Here is a 22,510-nt window from a genome sequence, read left to right on the forward strand (position 1 = left end):
ATCTAATGAAAATGAAAAAAATATTACAGCTAATCACAAGGGAAAGATTTCAATCAATGAGCAATTAGACAATCGTGCACTTTGCATGCCTGATAATCCATGTCCCGATGCAGATCCTGCTGGTCAGCCAGCCCCTCCAGTGAATGGCGATGGACTTGGTGGTGCCAATGTAAGAAACTCGGCACGACATTATTGATGGTTTGCTTTTACTGTTCAAAATGACAGGAGGCATTCCCACTACCCGATGCTAGCCTGTGCTATTCTTATGAAAGCCAGCGGATCAAAGAATCTTCTATGTGGCAAATCTCGAGCTAGATTTCGGAAAGACAACGTGTGATTGCTTTGTGGTTACGTGTGCTTGGAGCGATTGGTGTGCTCGCAAGTCTAGTGGTGTAGGTGCAGCAGTGTGCTGAGGTGCAGTGAAGTGTGCTTGTGCATAATTTGGAGCGGTGCAGTTCAGCTTGTTTGTGTGATGCAGAGTTTACGTGCGTGATAACTGAAGCACTGAACTTGTCTTTGTCGTTAGATCTAATAAAATAAACCACCCACAAGGGGTTGCGTTTGATCGCATTTGAATCGTTCTTGCAGATTGACAGTTGATCTGCCAAAATCAAGAAACCAACGAAAACATGCAGTTCACTGACTAAGCATCAGATTGCGTTGTGTTCAAAACAACGTGGTCCTCTGAGCCGGTTTCTGAGAAAGTTAGATTCCAAATGTTTGTGATTCTACGGAACCCGCGATCTACAGATAGATCATTGTGGGTGATACAGATAAATTGTAAACAATGAGATCTTTCACTCGAAGGAAGCTGATCACGTTTCTAGTTTTTCGCAGATGATCTGGATCAACTGTGCATGAAGAATGCTGCAGCTGATAGGATAGAGGATCAGCTTTTCTCTACTGAAAAAGTCTACCGTCGAGTCTGCATACTCCAGAAAGAGTATGAGGCGAAGTTGATGATAACCGAGTGGGCAGAATATCGACAGAGCTTCTTTAGATGACGCCAAGTTGACGTATCTGCGTGGCAGTACAGAATCTGAAGGAACGCTTTGACCAGCAGTATAATGCGGTGAGAGAATTGACACTCGACTTCCTTAGGATCACCCCTGGTGAATGGACAATGGGGAGACTCTCTGACCACATAGACTGCCACCTCGACAGTTTAACAGAAATTGAGAAGGATCGCAGTTAGGCAGAGCTTTTGGCGGCAGAACTGCTGTGATTTCTGGCATTGAGAAACTCGCAGCCGCGACAAGGCTCAGATGGGATAATTTGGGAAAGGCTGACGAGAAGTTGCCGTCCGACTTGACAGCATTCCAGCGTTTTATCTCGGAGCAAGCGGAGGAAATGACTGAGTCCCACGGCGCAGGGCGCAACGGTAGTGAAACTGCCGCGGTTCCTACTGCAACTGAAGGCATTTCATTTGTGGGATGATCTATGATTCACATTGTCCATTGTCATTTCTGATTTTGAAATTGCGTCGGCATTGTTGTGTTTCCGTCCTCTGCAATGAACTTCTTCCACATCATAGTCTTGTAGGTGTTCTAGCGATCCGGCTACTCGACCTTCCGGGTCTTTGAAATTGCGCAGCCAGGTCAGGCTGTCCCGGTCAGTGCGCAGGATGGGCCGATGCCCAACAAGGTATATTCAGAACAGCTTTGTGATGCAGACGACGCTCAGCAACTAGCTCTTTCCTCGTCGTTGAGGTCTTCCTCTATGTCTTCAGCAGTGTTCTGATTGCATAAGTGATCATCCGTTTACCTCCAGGATCTTGATTTTGCGATAGAGTACCGGTTTCATATGCATTAGTACAGTGGAACTTTGATTATCTGAACACCTGATTATTTGAACACATTTTGGTCGGCTGGTTAAAATGCATTGTTTTTGATATTAAATTTAGCAAGCATTTTACTAATACTGTAACATTGTTATTGCTAATTTTTGTCTGGGTTGTCTACTTCTAGAAAGAGAAAAGCTTTGAGTTTGGAGCAAAAACTAAGTAAAAAAGCAGAAGCTTTAAGTCATGTAAGGAAAGAGTGTACGTTGCGTGAATGCTATAGATATTGATCGTTCACAACTGTAGTTTGTTTCAATATCGAAAGGTCCACAAGCTATAATTGGTGTACAGAGTTCACTGTGGTTCATAATTATCAGCTAAAAGCTTGGATGACAGGAGATATTTTTCCAGCTGATATGATGAGATTATTCCTCACGATAATGAATGGCAGCAGAAGGCAAACAGATCTAAAGGAATACATCATCGCTTCTTCAGCAAATGGATCAAACTCTTGTTCAAAGTTTATAAAACCGGTATAGGAAGAAACTTTTGTGAAGAATTGTTTTTTCAGATGCTCTGGAGACGATTTGGTGTCACTACTTAGGAACGTCAATTTGAAAGTTTTCTGCTATATGATTGCGCAAGCGTGGAACTTGATTTCAGAATTTACTTTGGATATAGTATGGAATAAACCCCTTGGTTGCAATGAAAAATGTGTAAACTCATCAACAGACTGCGATGATTACTGGACAATTGTAATCGAAATGTTCAAAAAATTTAAGTTATTGCGGGACGATGATAATACACATGAACATGATATAACGCATCAAAGTGCTTTACTTTGATCTTGCCGAGTGCGTAAATACTGTTCAAAAAAATGTCAACCAACAGTTGTTTTGCTCGTCATATAAATTACATTCTTGCTCACAATTCTACGAGTTATATGCATATGGTGCGTTTCTCGTTTGTCATGAGGGATAAATTAATTGAGGTGATTTTAGTACAAAGAGAAAAGGAACAACTGACAAATTATCCATAGGAATGGCAACTGCTTACTTTTAGCATCTTCTTAATTTGAGCATAACTGTTCTCGTTCAATCTTTCTTGTTTGCAGTCAAAAAAATTGCTTTCATCTTCACAGTTTTCTTTGTCTTCTTTGACCTTTCTCACTTTAATTTAAATAATATATATATGGAATTTTATATACAAATAAATTTACATATTTGTTTACAAATTTTGTGTAAATTGCGTAAAATTTGTTTTTCAATATCCAAAGTAAGCTGACTACTTGCTTGACCAACAATCAAGCTGGAGTATTTGGATTTCAGTGATAAAGAAATGTGGAACATTCGAGATCAAAATCAACGCTCATGATTCAGCTGACCTGTTGCATTTTCAAAGTTATTCTTCCTAACAATAGAACGCTAAACCAAGTTGGTTTTATGCTAAAGTTTTCTTCATCACGGCAATGTCCACCATCATTCTAATCTATGTACTTGCCCTGCGTATACCCTGCCGCCATATGGCTATTGCTAATTGTTCACATGGGCAGGTACAAAGGATGGATTGGCTTTTCGTCTACCATCCAGGATTTCATTTTCTGTTTTCTTGTGCACATTATATTATATATTTGCCTAGTTCTGATAGGCGTTTGACGAATGGCAGAAAATTGCTTGTTGATAAGCGTCAATTTGAAGAAATAAAATTAGAAAAACAGTTTATCACTGGAAAGAAGATAATCTTCTGTAATCAGTAAAATATGAAACTGTGAAGCATTTTAAAAGCATCATTTTTAAAGACCAATAGCCTTCAATTAAACAGCAAACTAACGTGGAATATCACTATGCCTTGCCCTATAACGTAAAACATCTTTTTTAATTTTGTACTTGAAAATATGCACATAAAAATTGAGCAAATGTAAAGAAACTGAACATGGAACTTAAGTATATTTACTATGGAATTGTATAATTAATTCTCATCAATGCAAATACAAAAGTTATGCTGAAGATTTTTTACTATTAAAAGAAATGTTCACTATTACACATTATGTCTCAAGAAACCTTTGTTTTCAAAAATGCATGTGATGAATTATGTCCATATAAGGTAAGTCAGTAGCCGAGCACTGATATTTGGGAAAACGTTGATAAAAAACAATCATCCAATCATTGACCAAAGCTGTGCAGTTAATCAAATGGTGCAAGTTCTTCGCCCAAAGATAAATAAAGATCACTAATACTACTGATCAAAGATAAATAATTAATATAATATCATGAGTCATTTGCCAGTTAGTGCTCAAACGCCGTATAGCATCTCAGTGAAAAGCCAATGAAAAAAGAAGGCCAAAATCGAGCGGACAAACAATTAGCAAACCTATCTATAGCCATCTTGGAAGTCCTGAAAATTTGTTACAAAATTTTCAGGTGTGTCTATCAGTTAACCGTTTACTGGCCGAATTAGGTTCCCCTTGCGTAAGGGCTATAATATTTAAAAAATGGCTTAATAAGAAGGATCTAAGGTACATGTGTTAATGCCACCTCATTCTGATTGAAACAATGTACTTTTTTGGCATGTTCCCAAATGGGAACATTGGCACTTGGGCTTAACAATTTTACCAATAATTCAATATTAAAGGTTTCATACTTCACGTCACATTGTGGATAATATAAAGTTATTTCTACAGTAGAAACATATTGATTAAATTATGCTAAGCCATGATAAGACGGAAAACAATTTCAGTGTAGCCTTTTTCTGCACTGAACACATTCATTTCTGCAGTTTCTTTGGCAAACTGCACATCGTCCTTGGGCACATGATTGGAAGTAGTGCCCGTACGAAGTCCGGAGTCTTATTGGTAAGTGTGACCGTGGCCCTGGGTGGTTTCTTACGAATGGTCTCGCGTGCCATAAATGGATGGCGATTTCCCGGCGGAACTGTAAATGTGACAGCCGGTCATTGGTTGCTGTATGTAGCTCCATGTGCAATTTCCAAGCTGCCACTACGGCCATATTCAACGCATGTGAAAATAAATTCCACCATCATTTTCTTGATCTGAATTTCGGTCGATAACTAGATAACACTTTGTCCATCACATTCACACCACCCATATATTTGTTGTACTGCCGTATGATGTTTGGCTCTGTTATATCGACATGTTTCTTCTCAGCTTTCGAATATCTTTTTACAGTTTTAACCGGAAAATGTGTATGATAATTGGATGCAATAGTTACTGCAGCGTTGTCATTCCATCGGCACACATACATTTCTCCATCACATGCATGTTCGAAATATCCTCGGCATTTTTTCATTATTACTTCCGGCTTCATAAGGGGGCAGTTGCGTATTCTGGCATTTCGAATTGTACCCGTAGCCTTTATTCGTCGTCACGTCGTCTTCATTCACAATTCGATCGCTATCCACGGTAACGTCTACCTCACCACAGACATCTAGTGGCATCACTTCATCTAAATCGTCTTCCTCAATATGCTCCTCATCAGTCAGGTTTCCATCTTCACAGGGTGGTAACTGACAAACTTCTGCATTGATTTGGTCTTCTGGGGGTAAGGTCTCTAAATAGTCTATAGCGTTTTCCAACGTGAGAAATCTCGAAGCCATCACCAACTCAAATAACGACAACTTTACAGAATGGCAGTAGGGCTGTAGTCTAAGTGGGAACTGAGACAACAGAGCCGACAGCTGTGAACAGGCCTTGCATCATTTGGTCAAAGTTGACCGAAACTTGGATACAGCTGTCTCCAACGACAGCCAAATAATGAGAAAGATGGAACAAATGAATGTGTCAGTTGTTAGAACAGAGGTGTAGATCTCACCATTAATGTTCGCTGTGACCAAAAAACAACCTCGAGCTGTACTTATACTCAAAGAGGATTTGGTGTGGAATACGTGATTTTTATTCATGCCAAGCGCCAATGTTCCCATTTGGGAACATCAAACTTTCCCACCGTCCCGTCAGCTGCCACATAGTTATAAAATAATAAAATAATATTTATTTGATAGACAGCATCTTCTTCTTCATTCCATGTTAATTATATGCAGCTGACACCAATTTTTTAAATAAAAATCTAACTGAGAGCGAGACAGGTTAAAAAACTCGAAAATTAGCATACTTTGGGGTCCATTATCTCAGGAAAGAGTAAGTGTAGATTAGCAGAATGGAACTATGAAATAAAACTCAACAAAATCTAAACAACAAAAAAAAAATTGGGTGTGTTAACCTTCTCCTCACAGAGATATTTGGCCTCAAATATCATGTTCCCAAAAGGGAACATTGGCATCTAAACGGTTAATGACGATCGAACATCAACGCCTGAATGTCATTTAATGCAACATTAATCAACTATTTTGATTTGACTGCGTAATACTGAATTGCTTACATATTTTTCAATATGTCGCCTATGGGAAAATTATAATATTACAGTTGCCGTTAGCAGTCGACTGGACAGATGCAGAGGATATGAAATCAACACGAAAATAAATACATTCTACATCTCCAAGCGCGATAATGATGTGGTGATGTAAATTTAAAAAATGCAAATATTGTTTTCAAAGTTGTTTTCTTTGAAAAGTTTTCAAAGATGAGTTTTAATACAAGTAATTATATATATATATATATATAAATGGCTTAGTATGGCAGCTGCATCTGCCCCCAGCATAAGAACACTGACTGAACTAGAATTTGTTAAAATGCCTATCGGCGTTTAAGTTTAACCGGTAGAATTTAATTTCTGCTGTTAATTTATAGAATCTTTACTGGTCTTTAGCGGTTTTTAGATTTATGTTGAAATTATGTTAGCGGAGTTTTCAAATTATTTTTATAAGCTTGTGCACAACTTTCGCTAATATAGTGGAAAGAATAATACATTTTGTGTACCTTATTTTATAGTAACACCAAAAAATGGCAAATTTACTTTTATTGCTATCATTTTTATCACTTATCGATTCGGTCCCCAAGGCGAATTTGTTTGTTTGTGCTACTGTGTTTGCACTTCAAGTGCTTATTTTTGATAAATAATGACAACAGAAAATTTTAATGGATCTCCGTTAAGCTAATCATTCATTTGCATTGGTGTTGCATTTCTATCAGATTGAAGCTGAAATTAATTCCTTCTTTTTAAAAATAATTTAATTAAAAAAATTTAGAAATAATAATAAAGTATCACTAATAAAGTGAACCCAGAGCAATTAGAGTAATATTTTAGTTGATAAAAAATTTTAATAATTGAATATCATGAAAATTTTTTACTACACAGCATTTTAAAGAGTACATTAATTTATTTAGTGGAATCATGTTAATTTTGTTGCAACAATTTTTTGATATTACAATGGATATTTATCTTAATGACATACTTTCCAGTAAGCTGGCATAATTTTTTTAAAGAATTTTATTCTTAAAAAATGAACTAAAACATTTGAAATTTTCATATAGTAAATTTCATATTGTTTCAAGTAAATTTTATTTCATGCATTTTTGAAAATTTTTGTAATGAGCATTTGTTACAACTTTTGGTATTTGTCATGCATAACTACCTAATTTTTTTCTTACTGTACTCAATTCAGTTGTTATTGTTTTAGGAGCACTTTTTATGATTGATTATGTCGTTCTCTTTGATTTTCTGTAATTAATTGTAAATGCATACATTAAATTATTTTACTTTTTTGTGAAATGGGTCACAGTTTATGATTCATTTAATATGCGTTTATACGGAAATCATAATATACGTAAATTAAGTCACATAAGCAAAAGTATTTGTTAAGTCATTAGAATTTGCATTTGAAAATTTCAGCTTTATTCAGTGTTTTTGAATCATGTAGAAGAACATGCTTAATGAGCCTGCCAGAAATTGTTCTTTGGTGCACAAACTGTTCTTGCTGTTGTTGCTAGTGTGTAATTCAAAAACATTGGAAAGTGGAAATTTTGCCAGTGAAAGTTCAGAATGCAAGTATGTGCCCCGGTATTTATATTTTTTAATGAGAAATATGGTTTTCTGGTGGTAAAGTTTGAAATTTTTATTTTTCAATTTGCTCAAATTTTACAGATTAATTTTGCATTGTTTTGACGATCTTAGTGTTACATTAATAGTTGTGTTGAGTTGAGTTGCAATGTATTTTGCAGTTACTCGCAAATGAGTGGAAACATTTTATTTATGCCTTTAAAATGAATGCTTTTATTAATTTTCCATTGATTTTAAAATTTCTGTATTATAAAATATTGGCAATTCTTTTTATATTTATTTCAAAATTATCATAATTTAAAGGCTAAAATAAGTGAAGCTAACTTTGGAGCCCTAATTGTTTTTCTGTTGGAGCTTGATATTGAATTATTGGTATTGAATAGTAATAATTACAGTTTTACTGTATTATAGTTGGAATGTATAATGTTATAATAATAGTCTAAGTGGATGGTTGTATTAAAATTTTCACTTTTTATTAAACAGAATGTATTATTACGTAACGCGTTACTGATGTTACTGTAAATGACTAACGAATAAAATAAATAAATTTGTGAATGTTTACATACGTTCAACTTTATTGACTGTCTATTCTTTGAAGTAGTTCTGTGTTAAGGAAAATGCAAATTATTATTACTGGATTCGGTTTTTTGTCATAATATGTATATTTTATAATTTATGATATTAAAAAAATTGTTTTTTTAATGTATAGAATTGTGCGAGTGGCATATTTTTAGAAGGGTTTTGTTATATAGAACGTTCTTTTGCTGCACTCATTTTATATTTATTGAAAAAAAGCAAGTTTACGAAAGTTAAAACGGTCACGGTTCAGTAGTGGTTTTATTGATTTATTAAGCTGGGTATATTTATTAAATAAACAACTTTGTTATTGCCAGTAAATTATTATTTAAAAAATAAATTTCCATTTTTCAATTTTATTACTTTCTTTTTCCTTAAGTTCATTAGTCATTGTAAGCACTTTGGATGGTTCCTTGTCGGTTTTGGATGCATCTAAGAATGGGAAAGTTTTATGGAGTTTGGCAACAAACCAGCTGCCATTGTTACAGTCAACGTTGAATAATATCGAAGTAATGTTTTGCTTTTTTTGAAGTTATATTTATTTATAGGTTATTATAATTTTTTTATTTTTCTATTAGGTCGTATCTGGGGGTTTGTCATTTCGCTTGCTACCGTCACTGGACGGAAGTCTTTACATGTATAATGAAATCGTCACTCAGGGAATTCCATTAAGCGTTGATTCGCTGCTCAGCAGTTCCACAAAGATTGGTGACGATGTCATCGTTGGCTCAAAAGATATTGTCACATACGGGGTAGACGCGAAAACTGGCAAAGTAAGCGAATATTTATTCTTTGTATTATATACTTTCAATATGACTGCTACTCGTAGACTGCATTTTTTAGCCTAAAACATGCTTAATTTTTTTTGTATGCAATTCTTGCAAATTGAGATAAATTGTACGTCTTATGTTTAGTTTTTTTTGCATTGCTTGCAGAGATATTATATTGTTTACTTTTTTATTATAGATATATTATAGTTGTTCTTCTTATGGCTGTGAAAATTTTGTAACGCCAAATGATGCCGAAAAATTGGTAATTCGACGTGTTTCACAAATTGTACGCGCTGTTGATTTATCTACAGGAAATGAAAGGTTCGTATTTTATCAGTTTATCTTATGAATTAAAATTTTTTGTTTATAAAGATGGAATGTGACGGTTGGCGAACATCAGCTATTCTTGTCCAATGCTGACGTCAAGAGCATGCTTAATAGCAAAATAAACTATAATCAAGCATGTATGAACAGCAACATTCAAATAAGAGTGATTCCTCCAGAAGGTATTGTTTACGCTACTTTGAAGAATAATCTGGATGGCGTTCTTTGGCAGCAAAAAGTATTGCACAAATGCAAATTGCAAAGTTGTTATAAATAATCTGTTTTGTTTTGTATCGTTTTGCTTATTTCAGTTTCAAAGTCCTGTTGCTAAGGTTTGGTTGTTGAATAAGAACAATTTAGAAGAATTGTCTTTGTTTGATCCGAATGTTGTTCCCGCTTTGGAAAATTTTGTCGGAACTGCATCGTCTGAATTTCATCCAACTATTGAATCGATGATATACATGGGCTATTATGGAAGCCAACGTTATATTATTCCTTCAGAAGAAGAAAGGCATCTGTTGCAATTGTATTCGCAAAGTCACATGGCTTCTACGGTTCCTGGTCGTCTTTACTTGGCAACTTTGGCTGGTGCAGAAAAATTCTTTTCAAATTCTATGCAAATTTATTTATTTTTTTTGCTCCATTTTTTATTTGTACTTTGCATTCAGGACATTCTTACAATTTGCCACTTTTGGAAAGCGAAAATGCAAATTGCCCTTCAGGTAGTGATCACTGTTCTCTGTGTTCAGCCAGTGATGTCAGCACTATTTTGCAGCAAATGCAAAGTCCAAGTAAATATTTATTTTTGTCACTGTGCAGTTATTGAATAAATTTTTATTGAAAAGAATATTTTTTTAAAAAAAAATTTTTTTTCTAACAGACTCCGGTTGGTACTTGTACAATTTGAAGTCTGGTTCCGCATTGCAAAAGTGGAAACAGTGGGATCAGGAATTTTCGTCAATATCTGAAGCGAGAAATCGAAACAGCTTGTCACTTGTCGACGTGTGGGATTGGTGGTACGTAGTGCGAGAAGTGTTGTTTGATGCGTTTGTTTGTTCGAATCATTTCTTTATTCCAGGAAACACGCACTGTTGCTCTGTGTTGTCGTAGCGTTCATCCCTCAGATAATTCTCTTTTCATATGTATTCCGAAAATTCACCGAAACTGAGACAAAGGTTCCTTTCTGTCATGTTGACCAATTTATTCATTTTTTTATTGATTTTTAATTTTATTTTTTTTTATTTTGGAATATTTTTTATAGGAATCTCGATCCAGGACAACGTCAGTTACAACGAAATCTCAAGAATCGATGACTGACTCGCAGCATTTCACAAATGAAATTAAACAAGAATTTTCATCCAGGTAAAAAATAATACAGATTTTTTTCTCTTCTGATTTATTTATTTAACATCTTTTTAGATTTTTGAAAGATTTCATACCGGTACGATGTTTGGGCTGCGGTGGTTTTGGAACAGTTTACGAATCAGTGAACAAAGTCGATGAGCAAAAGTATGCTGTCAAACGGATTGCTCTACCGGAGAGGTTGTAGTAACTTTTTTTTAATAAATAAATAAATATTTATTTATTTGAAAAAAGCTTTTCTTTTTCTTTTTTATAGAGATTACGCCAAAGAGAAAGTAATACGAGAAGTGAAAGCTTTGGCAAAGTTGGATCATCCGGGTATTGTACGTTATTACAATTCATGGTTTGAAGAGCCACCGCTGGAATGGTTGGATTCTTTGGAAGCTTCCGTATTTAAAAAATGGTAAGTTGATAAATGGTGCTTCAATGAATATGTGTAGTAGGAAGGTGATCATTTGTGGTGAGCTTTTTGTTTTTCGTCTTATTTTTAGTGGCAGTAGCTGTCTGAGCACTGGTGAAAACATGCCTTACGGGAAATGCCTTGGTGAATTTGAAACGTTGAGCGATTGCAAAATATCCGACGGTCCGCAGAGTAACAAGACCACGAGTACGCAGTACAATTCCAAGCACTATTGGCCTCGCTTTTACAAAGAAGAATCGTCTGTGATGTTCAACGATGCGGATGTTGATCCTACGGGCAAGATCTCTTCTTCTTCTTCTTCTGCTCAGGATGGTGATGGTGGTAATGAGGAAAATTCGTTGGAAATTGTATTTCAAAATTCTGGCGACGAAACTTCACCTGACTCACAAAACGTGCAAATTGAAAGTTCCAAATTGAAACAGCTGAATTCGTTACGTTTGGGCGTATTGCAAACTTTGCACAGCAGTTGTTCTAAAAATAAAAAGCACAACAAAGAATTGCAAACTCAAACGTGCGTCGGCAAGGCTTTCCTTTTCATTCAAATGCAACTCTGTCAACAGGATACGTTGATGGATTGGTTGAACGAAAATAATACCGGCAAAAGGGACGAATCGTTGATGCTCGATTGGTTTCGGCAAACTGTATTAGCCATGGAATATGTGCACGATTGCGGCATGATTCACAGAGATTTAAAAGTAGCCAATAATCCTATTATTATTATTATTTTCATTTAATCGATCAAATTACACCTTTTCTAGCCGACAAATATATTTTTCTCACTTACTGGTCAAGTGAAAATTGGTGATTTTGGCCTTGCCAAAGAATGCTTTTCCTGTGAGCACTGTGAAGATACGGCCGATACTTTACCTCAATCTTCATCCGGTAGCAACAGTTGCATTCATACAGAAAATGTTGGCACTTATTTGTATATGAGTCCTGAACAGGTTGTGAGGCTTATTTTAATTTCATTTTCATTTTTCTTTCATCCAAATTTTAGGAGACAAAGTTTGCATACACGTTCAAAGTGGACATCTACGCTCTTGGACTGATATTTGTTGAACTGATGATTCCATTTTCGACGCAAATGGAACGGGTTACAATTTTGAAAAATTTACGCAAACTGAAACTGCCCAATGCCATTTCCGACTGCCCGATAAAGGTATATATTTATTTCAATTTTATGATTGTAATTCATTTTTGAATCTTTCAGAGTACTTTTGTGAAGAAATTGTTATCGCATTTAGCAGACGAGCGGCCTACGTGCAAAGAAATCTTGAAATCAGAATTGTTCACTTCTGTTGCTGTTCGTTCATGATGTGCGATTTTTGTTTTTATTTTTTGCAGTTTTTTGCAACGCTCATTTATTAACACGATTTATTTTTGTATATATACATATATATTTATTTATTTATTTATATATTTGCATATATCTAATAAATTGCTTGAAATGAACGAAAACACTTGCAGAAATATCCTGTGAAGAATAGAAACTGTGCTTTATTTTTTATTTAAATGAAGTGATTACATTTTTTTCGTTTACTGAAAGATAAATATTTTGCAACGTGAAAATGAACAATATCACTATTGCTGTCGCAAAATGCATAACAAACGCTAGAGTAAAAGGCGAAGAAAATTGTGACTTGAAACTCAGCGTGTTTCAAAGCAAATATTTTGTTTGCTTCAAAAAATATGTCTGTAATTTTCTTTTTAATGCACAGGAAAATTGGGCAGTAGCTGGAAAAACTGAAAAAAGCAGGTGGAAGCTTTTGGTGTAATAATGCATTCATTGTTGAACGACAGCTGGCCGTTAGATCTCAGCCTGGAAATAATTACTGTAAATAAATAATTCAATGAGTGTTGAAATTGACAAAAAAAGCTACTGCTTGAACAGCAATTATGTTTTTCAATCGAATGTTGATCGTTCAAGTCGATCGAATATCTAGCGAGAAGATCCACTTTCTTTCTGCGCAGCAGTTGCCTGAAAATTGAAGTCAATTCGATTATTATTATTAAACTATCTTAATTAGCGAAAATGAGTATATATTTTTTTAATTAGATATAAAATTACAATTAGATCAACTCTTTACTCATTCATAAGTAGAAAGAAAGAGTGCAGTACTTTGCAGAATGTTAGAGATGAGAAAAATATATCAATTTAAGCAAAAGCAGTTTTTATACATTTTTTGTTCAATTAAAATAAAGTAACTTACAAGGAAAATAAATTATTTGAAAAATTAATATTGGCAAATATAAAGTATTTTACATATTTTTATTTTTATTAAATAATACTGGTGATTGTAAATACTTGGCTGTTATATAGAACAAGGCGTTGACATTTTCACCAGTTTTGCTGCTAGTTTCAATGTATGACAAATTGAAATCCTTAATCGAAATATTAAATAAATCCAGCATATTTGTGAATTGACTTGAAATTTGGAAAACGAATAATATACTTGGGCCATTTTTATGGCCTCTTCAAACTTCACTACTCGTTTCCCTTGAAGATCCAATTTACTGCCAACAAGGCATATGAAAGCGCATTCAAGTGAATTTTCCTTTACATCAGCCAACCATGACTAAAAGCGTACAGAGAAATTAGGGGAAAAAATCTTTTTTGTTCATTTATTATGTTTATTCGCTTTTTTCTTTTCACTAAACCCTGCATCGAATGAAACTGTCGTAGTTGGTGAGGTCGAACAGTAGAAGAACAGCATCCGTGTCTCTGTAATAGGCGCGAGTTAAGGAATGAAATCGCTCTTGACCTGCCGTATCCCACACCTTCAGAGAATTTATTGTACAACAAGATAAACTGAACTGCTCCTATATTTTTCACGCATAAAACATACCTGCAGTTTTACTGATGATCCATTGACAGATATCACTTTTGACTGAAAAGTTAAAAGTAAAAAACATTAAACAATATCTTCAATTATTTATGATTTCTGTTTAACATCGCCCTGTTTTAAATGTATAAAATATTTATCTGAATAAATAAATTGTATTTTAATTTTATAGTAATTTGTACACAATTTTTTTCAATATTCATATTATTTATGAAAATCAAAAATTCCATTTTCACTTGATATGCATAAATAAATAAATAAATATATATATATATATATATGCTTTTTAATAATGACACTTTAATATTATATACATTAAACAAATTAATAATTAATTAGTAATATAAAATTTCATTAAAAAGCAATAAAATATTCATATTTAAAGAGATAAAATTATCAAAATCTAAAAGTTTTACATGAAGAAAATGGAAAAAACTGTTTAATAAGATTACATGTATTTTTTATTTATTAGAAAATTTAATTGATGATTAATTGTTTATACTTGAAAATGAAGCAGAAAATGAAATACTAAAATGTTTCATTTGATTGTATTAAAATTAAAATTTGAAATCTAATAGAAATACTTTGATCAAATGTTTTTATTCGATTGATTTATAATGCCTCTTTATGAATAATGAAAGGAATTTGAAATAGATAAAAAAATTTTCATGTGCTTCATTTTAAAAGAGGATTAAATAAACAATAAATTTCAATTCAATTCAATTCACGTTGAATAATAATAAATTTCATTAAAAAAAGAGAATGATAAAGTGAAACTTGCCGTGTAATCTATGCCGACAGTAGATTGGAAATTGTCACCTAAAAATTTATCATCTTTAAGGCGAACCAAAAGACACGTTTTACCAACATAGCTATCCCCAACGAGCATCACCTGAAATTACAATCTCCTGTACAAAATATAAACAGTCATCTCTTACAAATCCATGTTTATTGATTTAATACAATTTAGTTCACATACGATGATTCGTTGAAACAATACAAATATCAAATTTTTAAATGAAACAAAAATTGATAATATATGCAAAATTATAAAAAACTGCATTTAAATGCTAACAATTTATTATTTTAAATTTAAAATTTAAATTGAAATAAAATCGAAAAATACCAAAGCATTGCTGGAAAATTTAACTTCAACGTTACTGAAATGATTAATAAATAAAAATTCAATTTGTTTTGCAAATCAAATTTTAATAAAACATAAAGATACAAATAATAATCTTTTTGCTTTTTGTATAATCAGGTTTTTCTTTTGAATGACTTGATTTGAAAAGGTTTAATTTAAATTCAATTTTTAATTTATTTTATTAATAATTTATGTAAATAACTTCGAGACGATCAAAATATGCGATAGAATCAAAATATTTTTTTCAACTTCATAAATCAGAATGAAATGAATATTTGAAAAAAAGTACAAAATTAGGATCGCTTAAAAATGTTAAACTTTATGAACGAAATTACTTCTTTGTTTTACTTTATTTTTTTCAACTTAATTCCATTTAAAGACAATTTCGATAAAATCAGCTGGTCATTTATTCGAAAAGCTTTTCAATGATGAAAGTTGAAAATTAAAATTAGCGGATTTGCTGCAAGCATTTTCAAAGATTTTCAAAACAAATTTTCTTAAAGAGAAAATTATCAATAAAATTCTACTTCAAAGGCAAATTGTTCTCATAAATTTTTAAAATGTTATTTTTGTCAGAATAATTTGGCATAAATAATAAATTAATAAATTAATTAAACTAGAGCAGTAATTTAAATAAAAATGGTTTCACTACTTGCCTTATAGGCGTAGTCTATTAGAGTGTCAGGTCGGCTTGTGATGGACTGTGCACGAACCAGAGACATAGATGATAAAAATGAAATTATTTTTTTATGTTCTGCCAAAAATTATTTTATCCAAAGATGAAGAAGCACCAATTGTTGGATTGTACAAATACGACAGACACTGTAAGCTTAAGAAACACAATGCAACAGCACCAATGAACAAGCAGTCATATACAATAGCTGTTGCATCGTCCTAGCCTTGTCAAAGGTGATTTGTTTCTGCTTTCAATCCAGACAGCTTTTGCCAATGAAAGCTTTTGGTGCTGCAGGTTTTGGGCAAATGCAATTTCTTCAATATGCATTCTTTAAATTGATACAATTTTAAAGTAATGTTTTCTTTTTCTTGTTCTCCTTGAAAGATTTAAATGCATTTCCTAATTGATGAGAAAAAACCTTGTTTACTTTTCAGAAATAATAATAATTTTAAAATATTTTTTTTATTTCTTGCAAATATTTTATTTGATCAATTCTTACTTTATGCTGTTTTTATTTTATTTTAAAACTTTTCTGCTTTTTGTTGCATTTAAACTAAATGATTTTAACATATTCTCTTTTGCAAATGTGAATCTTTTTTTGTAATTATAAGCTGTAATTCAGATTATTGAAACAGTTATAATTTACATATTAAAAAAATTTTACATTGCTTTAAAATTTGCAAAATTTGTCAAATTTTAACTACAAACGTTTGCATATACTGAGTGCATTTTGATAGACATTTTCGCCTATATTTTTTCGTTAAATTATTTCACTTTTATTAAGCATTTTATTTTAATTATTTAATTATAAGTAGATACTGTACAACAGGTAACATCGTTGAATTGTAATTAAGATATAGTTGGAACAGCATTAACAGAAATAGTAATGAACAAATCGAGCTAAAAATTAACTCAGCATTTAAGCGATTTTTATCTCTGTTTCAAAATAAAATTTAAAAGATTTTAAAATTCAATTTAAAATTTAGTGTAATTTTTATATCTGACAATTTCAAAGTTATGCTGAAAAAGAATTCCATTTTTGTTTGCACTTGCCTATCAGGTTACGGTGGCAGGTAGCTGCGTCAGAATTCAAGTGTTTTCTGTGCTCATTATTTATTCTATTAGTTTTATTCTGTAGCACTCATCACTGTTGCTTATAAGTAAATTAATTATATCAGTTTCGTCATTCTTCCGTCAGAGATTAGCAATAGTCAATAATGGAACACTAAATACATTAGTCGGCCATTTCAAACCATGCGAACGTTTTCAACTTAAAATTGTGCTACCGTTCATTTAATTACAGTCCACATGAACTTGATATTCTTATACTTGTCATTTTACAGAAAATTAAAAATGAAAAATCTAAATTTATGAAATTATTTTAAATTTTTTAAAGATTAAGTTTAAATTAATTTTTTTATTATAAGTTCAGCAAATTGTATAGTGAAATCAGTGTACGGTAGTATTTGACTTACTTGAAGATTGTTAATTGTATCATACGTAAACATAGTGATATTTGTGGTTAGCGATAATGCTGCAAGATTTGTTTAATAAATTGAGCTTAAATGATGTAGACTACAACAACAATTTGGACGACATTTTAAGTGAAGTTAAATCTCTGAATGATGAAGCTTTCCACCAGGAGCTGACTCCAGGCGGTTTGAAGCAGTTTTTTGAGGCGTGGTGGTAAAACTTTTATTTTGAAACATAAAAGAATGATGTATTTTTGATATTTTTGTGCGTAACCATAAAATTTTAATTAAATATAATTATGTCTTCTTTGCAAAAATTGCAATACACCTTTCCAGACGTTGAATACTTCTAGGCATATGAATGAAGAATGTCGTAACAAAGCTCGATTGATACTTCATTCTATGTTTGACAACCACTCAACATTGTACTTCATGTCAGGTTTCATTGTCGAAATTGTTTATGGTTTGTCGACTTGTGATGACAATGTGAAAGAAGCTTTGCTCAAAGAAGTAAACAAATTATATTCAACTCCTTTTTATTTTGTATCATATATTTTTGTTCAATTTTTAGAAATAAAACTCCAGTATCATAAAGCAGTCATTTAAAATGTTAATTGAAACTTGAATAGTTGAAACGGATAGTCATTAGTTTATTAAAATTTATTTGACTTTCTGAAATATTTATATATATTTTTTGTTTTATTGATGATCATGTTTTTAACTGTCTTATTAACGTCAGCCATGTTTATTAGATTAAATTTGTTGTTAATCGTGATAAAGAATTAATGCGTTCGTTGTCTATGGAACACCGACATTCTCTGGTCAAAGCAGTTGTGCAGTGCATTTTTCAACCGAGTTTGGCTGTTAGTGAGGCAGCGCACAACACTGTTTTAGCAATTGCGAGTTATCCAGAAGGAATGGCATCGATTTTTGAGCATAAACCTACTGTAGAATTGTTGCAATTAATGCTGAAGCAGCATGAATCGCTTCGCATGCGACTGTATGATGTATGTTTCATTTTATAAACGTTTCAAATTTAATACATTTTTGTGGTGTTGTTTTTTTTGATATTTATTTTGAGTTTTAGCTATGCAGTGCTTTGGCATGCATGTCTGAAGAAGGTTTGCAATGTTGCGTTAATGAAGGTTTCATGGAAGCGCTGTATAATGAGTTAGGTAAATCTGATCTGCTTGTACAGCTGAACGTTTTGGAAATTTTGACAAAGATGGTTAGCAGTTCCGAGCACTGTTTAAAATATTTTCACAACCTCGGCGCTGTGAACAAATTGCACGAAATGATGATCACTGCAGAGAATTCTTCTGATGCCGGATTACTGCATTATTGTATGATTTTAATTATAATATGGTATCGTAATATATTTTAATTAATGTATATATATATATTTTAGCTTTGGTTCGTTTTTTTGGTCATTTAGCTCGACTGTATCCAACAGAATGTTGCAATGCTTACCCAGGTTTTTTATCGCTCATTTTTCACTATATCTCTCAGTACAACTCTTTGGATGCTGGGCTTCGTTTGCTAACATTTGACACGTTCGGCATGCTAGGTTCAACGGCTGAAGGAAAGCGACTTCTTACACAACAAGGTAATTTTATAATTCAGTCAATACAAACTGAATATTAAGTTGCAATATGATTTCGAACTAATGAATATTATTTAGAGGAACCGATGAAATTGTGTATGCGATCATTCGGAGCAGCTATTCGATCTGGAACATTGGAAATCCGTGCTCGCCACATCGAAGCACTGACAAATCTTTTTACAGTTCAAGTTATTGTTTTATTGTAATTGTTTGTTTTCGTTATTATTGAAATGATATTTAGGGTCTGGAAGAAGTGAATGAATTTACATTTCAAATGCATCAGTGGTTTAAATGGTTAGCGGATGATCCGCTGCAATTTTTGTTCGCCTTATTAAAGCAGCCATTTGCTATTACCCAAGAAGCGTTGATGCACTTTTTAATTGTATTAGCTGACCACAAATGGTTTCTCGTCGACGTTGCCAATTCAGAGGGGTGAGAGAAAAGAAAAAAAATTTTATACTAAGAGTTTTTCTTTTTTAATTCAATTTTTTCAGGATTTTGGACTTTCTTGTTGCACGTCCCCCTGAATTGTCAACAACAATGATGCGTTTAAGATATGATCTTATTCAAGCACTTTCTTTATCTTCCAAAAGGGAAAATGTGTTCAACAGTCAGCAACAGTTGAAAATAATGAAATATCTTCGCGAGGGAGTATTTTACGTACCGAAAGATGAACTAGAAATTGAAGCAGTTGCGCGGTGATTATCCGTTTTTTGCATTTTATTACACTATCACCGACCGCATTATTCAATTTATGATTCGTGCCGAAACTGTGTGCGTGTGTGTGTGTGTTTAAGTTTTCTGTTATGCATTATTTCAGGTGGATGTTTACTGAAATGAAGTATATTGATTAATTGCTGTCCGTAGTTTTTGGCTTTGCTAGATTTTTACTTTTGCAAGTAGCAAGCCTTAACTGGCCGAAAAAGTGAAAAATTAAAACACTCGAAGAAAGTAGATATTTACAGTTTGAGAATTTTACTGTATAGATAGATCAGCGGTTCTTTAATGATAAATAAAAAGACGAAAAAGTGAACATTGTAAAATCGTGTTGTTGAAATATGTCGAACTTTCAGAAAAAAATTCAAAATCAGTTGTATTTTATTTTAATTGAAAATAGTTTTTTTTCTTAGCTTCTATTTCTAAAAGGTAATCAATTAAATGAGTCATCGTTTTTTTCAAGTGACTTATATTTTAGCCAATGAAGCATTGTTTGTAAAACGAAATTGTCGACAAAAATTATAATAATACTTTTATGTTTAAAAAATAATCAATAAGGGATTACTTTTCTATTATGTTCTTTGTTACTACCATTTATTATAAATTTTAAAAGTGAAAAATTAAAATTTATTTCAATATTTTTTTTTTGCAATCGGCACATATGTGAATAATTATTGCATGTATTGATGAAACGCATGCAACTGCACTATTGTCAAATGAAATAATTTTTATCTATATTTGTTTTTATTTCTTTAAATATTATTTTGATGCATATTGAAAACTGAATGAAATTTGTTATACTGTCAGATTTTTAATTTAATTTATTTCATATGAGATGTTTGATTTTTTTTTGTTATTTATGTTTTGTATAATTGGTTTTTGGATGTTTGAAACAAAGAAGAATATCGAATTTATTACGCGTAATGCAAAACAACTTTGAAGCACAAAAATGAAAAATTACTTTTTGTTTCATTAAACATTGAATTGGCCAATAAAAGTTAATCTGATGGTGTAAAAATATGCTTATTTGGAAAATTTTTCTACAATTTGATATAATTCAAAATCAATGCAATTCGAACTTGAAACTTTTTCAGAGTTGAAAATGAATTTGATTGAAAAATAGAATCAAAAGCAATATTTGATGTAATAAACGGAAAATATGAATTTTTGCAAATCAAGAAAACTGAAAATTGAATGGGTAATTGTAGAAGGAAGAAGCAGAAAAAAAAATAAATTATAATATGTTGTTGTTCAATCAAAAGTAAACGGCGATTTTAATCTAAATCGACAATTTGTCACAGACTAGTTAGCTCCTCCGTCATATTCTTATCTTGCTCTTGAATTTCTCAATGAAACTCGTCAACAGTGATAATGAGCTTTCCAAAAAGTCACACCCCTATGCAAGTATGTAGTTTATTATATTTGCTGAAATTTATGTTATTTCAAAAATTAAAATTTTTCATAATTTTTTTTTGTAAAGTATAGTTTCAAAATTTTCAATTTAATAAAAATGGCAACCAAATGTTGGTTTTCTTTCATGTATAAGGTTCAAGAGACTTGTTTTTTATATTAATATTCTTTTGCTTAAAATTTTGAGAAAAATGGAAATTTTCAATCTCTGCTGTTTATCAGAATTAATGGTGTGTGTGTGTATGCAATTATTTTAAAATTGGATATTTCTTCATTTATTTTATAATTCATATCAGTATACTAGAAATAGTTTACAGTAAATTTGAAATGGAATGAAATTAAACACAAAGTTTCAGTAGTGAAAATGATTAAATTGCATCTTCTTTCATGAGAAGTGTCATAACTGTTTCTCAAAAAAAATTGTAAAATTTATGCAATGTTTCAAAAAAAAAGCTTGCAATGCAATGTAGAAAAAATGTAAATGATGATTACAATATTGTTTGTAGAATTCAATTTGAATAATAAAGTGGGAAAAAGTTTGTGAATAAAAATGATTAGTGAAATAAATTTTTGAAAATTGAACAAATGTGTGCGTGAACGAAGAACAAGTAAATATAGATAGAGAGCAAGGGAAAAATCTTTTAATTATTATTAAAATTATAAGGCTAATCAAGTGAACTAGCTAGCTGGCTGCTGTCCGCTTTTCTTACTAAGCAAGGCTGTCTTTTCACGCCTACACACCAGTTCGTGCTATTCAATCATATTCAAAAGTTGTTTCCGGCAGAAGATTATTATTTGTTCAGTTCGGTTCAAATTTGCATTGCGGTTTTATTTGAATATTCCATCTCAGCTTGGCATTAAAATTGAAATTAAAATTAAAATTATCAACGACATTTATGAAAGAAAGAGAGAGAGAGAGAGAGCTACTACGTCCGCGGTTTGAGTTGCAGGTCGCAACGACATCATCTTTCTTTTTTCTTTTTTCGACCAACCTGCTCGTTGTTCACACATCTCTGAGCTGTCGGAAGCAGCCGAACCATCGGTGCCAACAAATCTTGCTTTTCCTCAATTTTTCATACTTCCACTCTATTCAATCCACGCTGCTTTCTTTTCACCACTCTCGGCTCGGCTGGCGGCTTTTTCGTAAGCTTTCGTTCTTATTATGGAACAAAGATGCCCAGGGTCGAACGGCAAACGATGGCAGCAGTTGTTCCAACGAAACGGCGCCAAAACCACGACAAATTTTTCCACCAAGCAAAATAATAAATCATCCCCACTAATAATGCAAATTTGGACGCCTCCACGTTGGATCGGACAAAGAATAGCTGCTTGTTACCCTGGTTTGGTTCCCTTTATAATTTTTACCAATAAATTTGCTCACGGAAACTAACTAACTTACCTTTCTCCTTCTATCTTGGACAAATTCCATTCCAAAAATATGTT

At 32.4% G+C, this 22,510-nt stretch overlaps 8 protein-coding genes across 8 annotated transcripts; 4 read left to right on the forward strand and 4 right to left on the reverse strand.

Moving 5' to 3' along the window:
• Positions 1 to 29: 29 nt before the first annotated feature.
• Positions 30 to 196, forward strand: Tsp_11310 (hypothetical protein; the record flags this gene model as incomplete). The annotated part of the gene is made up of 1 exon (XM_003369977.1): positions 30 to 196. A coding segment is annotated over one exon (167 nt), but the record flags the coding sequence as incomplete, so codon positions are not given.
• Positions 197 to 1,103: 907 nt separating this feature from the next.
• Positions 1,104 to 1,421, reverse strand: Tsp_11311 (hypothetical protein). The gene has a single exon (XM_003369978.1). The coding sequence runs from the start codon at positions 1,419 to 1,421 to the stop codon at positions 1,104 to 1,106; it is 318 nt and encodes a 105-aa protein (XP_003370026.1).
• Positions 1,422 to 2,220: 799 nt separating this feature from the next.
• On the forward strand, positions 2,221 to 2,625 carry Tsp_11312 (conserved hypothetical protein). Its single transcript, XM_003369979.1, has 3 exons — positions 2,221 to 2,300; positions 2,352 to 2,535; positions 2,563 to 2,625. The coding sequence occupies exons 1-3, from the start codon at positions 2,221 to 2,223 to the stop codon at positions 2,623 to 2,625; spliced, it is 327 nt and encodes a 108-aa protein (XP_003370027.1).
• A 980-nt stretch (positions 2,626 to 3,605) lies between these two features.
• Positions 3,606 to 4,785, reverse strand: Tsp_11313 (hypothetical protein). Its single transcript, XM_003369980.1, has 5 exons — positions 4,570 to 4,785; positions 4,339 to 4,378; positions 4,219 to 4,255; positions 4,151 to 4,174; positions 3,606 to 3,633 (listed from the first exon to the last, which is right to left on the reverse strand). Exons 1-5 carry the CDS (start codon positions 4,783 to 4,785, stop codon positions 3,606 to 3,608), a joined length of 345 nt encoding a protein of 114 aa, XP_003370028.1.
• A 262-nt stretch (positions 4,786 to 5,047) lies between these two features.
• Tsp_11314 (hypothetical protein) lies at positions 5,048 to 5,392 on the reverse strand. Its single transcript, XM_003369981.1, has one exon. It carries the CDS (start codon positions 5,390 to 5,392, stop codon positions 5,048 to 5,050), a length of 345 nt encoding a protein of 114 aa, XP_003370029.1.
• A 3,568-nt stretch (positions 5,393 to 8,960) lies between these two features.
• Tsp_11315 (putative protein kinase domain protein) lies at positions 8,961 to 12,517 on the forward strand. The gene is made up of 12 exons (XM_003369982.1): positions 8,961 to 9,098; positions 9,292 to 9,416; positions 9,468 to 9,657; positions 9,731 to 10,210; positions 10,329 to 10,435; positions 10,498 to 10,594; positions 10,839 to 10,860; positions 11,040 to 11,184; positions 11,273 to 11,897; positions 11,961 to 12,149; positions 12,200 to 12,361; positions 12,413 to 12,517. The coding sequence occupies exons 1-12, from the start codon at positions 8,961 to 8,963 to the stop codon at positions 12,515 to 12,517; spliced, it is 2,385 nt and encodes a 794-aa protein (XP_003370030.1).
• A 997-nt stretch (positions 12,518 to 13,514) lies between these two features.
• Tsp_11316 (GTP-binding protein yptV2) lies at positions 13,515 to 14,943 on the reverse strand. Its single transcript, XM_003369983.1, has 4 exons — positions 14,827 to 14,943; positions 14,049 to 14,090; positions 13,861 to 13,980; positions 13,515 to 13,778 (listed from the first exon to the last, which is right to left on the reverse strand). Exons 1-4 carry the CDS (start codon positions 14,932 to 14,934, stop codon positions 13,515 to 13,517), a joined length of 534 nt encoding a protein of 177 aa, XP_003370031.1. The 5' UTR covers positions 14,935 to 14,943.
• A 2,751-nt stretch (positions 14,944 to 17,694) lies between these two features.
• On the forward strand, positions 17,695 to 19,794 carry Tsp_11317 (hypothetical protein). Its single transcript, XM_003369984.1, has 8 exons — positions 17,695 to 17,847; positions 18,090 to 18,344; positions 18,425 to 18,565; positions 18,847 to 18,943; positions 19,019 to 19,128; positions 19,182 to 19,372; positions 19,435 to 19,638; positions 19,761 to 19,794. Exons 1-8 carry the CDS (start codon positions 17,695 to 17,697, stop codon positions 19,792 to 19,794), a joined length of 1,185 nt encoding a protein of 394 aa, XP_003370032.1.
• Positions 19,795 to 22,510: the final 2,716 nt, after the last annotated feature.

The sequence above is a fragment of the Trichinella spiralis genome (genome assembly GCF_000181795.1).
Source record: "Trichinella spiralis strain ISS 195 chromosome Unknown Scfld1356, whole genome shotgun sequence".
NCBI classification, from domain to species: Eukaryota; Metazoa; Nematoda; class Enoplea; order Trichinellida; family Trichinellidae; genus Trichinella; species Trichinella spiralis.

Bases quoted from the DNA above. Each gene is read 5' to 3' on its own strand.
- Tsp_11315 (XM_003369982.1), top strand. From the start codon at position 8,961: ATGTATAATGAAATCGTCACTCAGGGAATTCCATTAAGCGTTGATTCG. The intron at 11,898-11,960 runs GTAGCCAATAAT...CACCTTTTCTAG, and splicing joins TGATTCACAGAGATTTAAAA to CCGACAAATATATTTTTCTC. The intron at 12,150-12,199 runs GTGAGGCTTATT...TCCAAATTTTAG, and splicing joins ATATGAGTCCTGAACAGGTT to GAGACAAAGTTTGCATACAC.
- Tsp_11311 (XM_003369978.1), bottom strand. From the start codon at position 1,421: ATGCCTTCAGTTGCAGTAGGAACCGCGGCAGTTTCACTACCGTTGCGC.
- Tsp_11314 (XM_003369981.1), bottom strand. From the start codon at position 5,392: ATGGCTTCGAGATTTCTCACGTTGGAAAACGCTATAGACTATTTAGAG.
- Tsp_11313 (XM_003369980.1), bottom strand. From the start codon at position 4,785: ATGGCCGTAGTGGCAGCTTGGAAATTGCACATGGAGCTACATACAGCA. The intron at 4,175-4,218 runs GTTAACTGATAG...ACAAATTTTCAG, and splicing joins CCTAATTCGGCCAGTAAACG to GACTTCCAAGATGGCTATAG. The intron at 3,634-4,150 runs GTTTGCTAATTG...TTTACGTTATAG, and splicing joins TCCAAGATGGCTATAGATAG to GGCAAGGCATAGTGATATTC.
- Tsp_11316 (XM_003369983.1), bottom strand. From the start codon at position 14,934: ATGCTCGTTGGGGATAGCTATGTTGGTAAAACGTGTCTTTTGGTTCGC. The intron at 14,091-14,826 runs GCAAGTTTCACT...TTAACTTTTCAG, and splicing joins CTGTCGGCATAGATTACACG to TCAAAAGTGATATCTGTCAA. The intron at 13,981-14,048 runs GTATGTTTTATG...AATTCTCTGAAG, and splicing joins GATCATCAGTAAAACTGCAG to GTGTGGGATACGGCAGGTCA.
- Tsp_11312 (XM_003369979.1), top strand. From the start codon at position 2,221: ATGAATGGCAGCAGAAGGCAAACAGATCTAAAGGAATACATCATCGCT. The intron at 2,301-2,351 runs GTTTATAAAACC...TTGTTTTTTCAG, and splicing joins GGATCAAACTCTTGTTCAAA to ATGCTCTGGAGACGATTTGG. The intron at 2,536-2,562 runs GTAATCGAAATG...AAAAAATTTAAG, and splicing joins GCGATGATTACTGGACAATT to TTATTGCGGGACGATGATAA.
- Tsp_11317 (XM_003369984.1), top strand. From the start codon at position 17,695: ATGAATGAAGAATGTCGTAACAAAGCTCGATTGATACTTCATTCTATG. The intron at 18,566-18,846 runs GTTAGCAGTTCC...TATATCTCTCAG, and splicing joins TGGAAATTTTGACAAAGATG to TACAACTCTTTGGATGCTGG. The intron at 19,373-19,434 runs GTGAGAGAAAAG...CAATTTTTTCAG, and splicing joins GACGTTGCCAATTCAGAGGG to GATTTTGGACTTTCTTGTTG.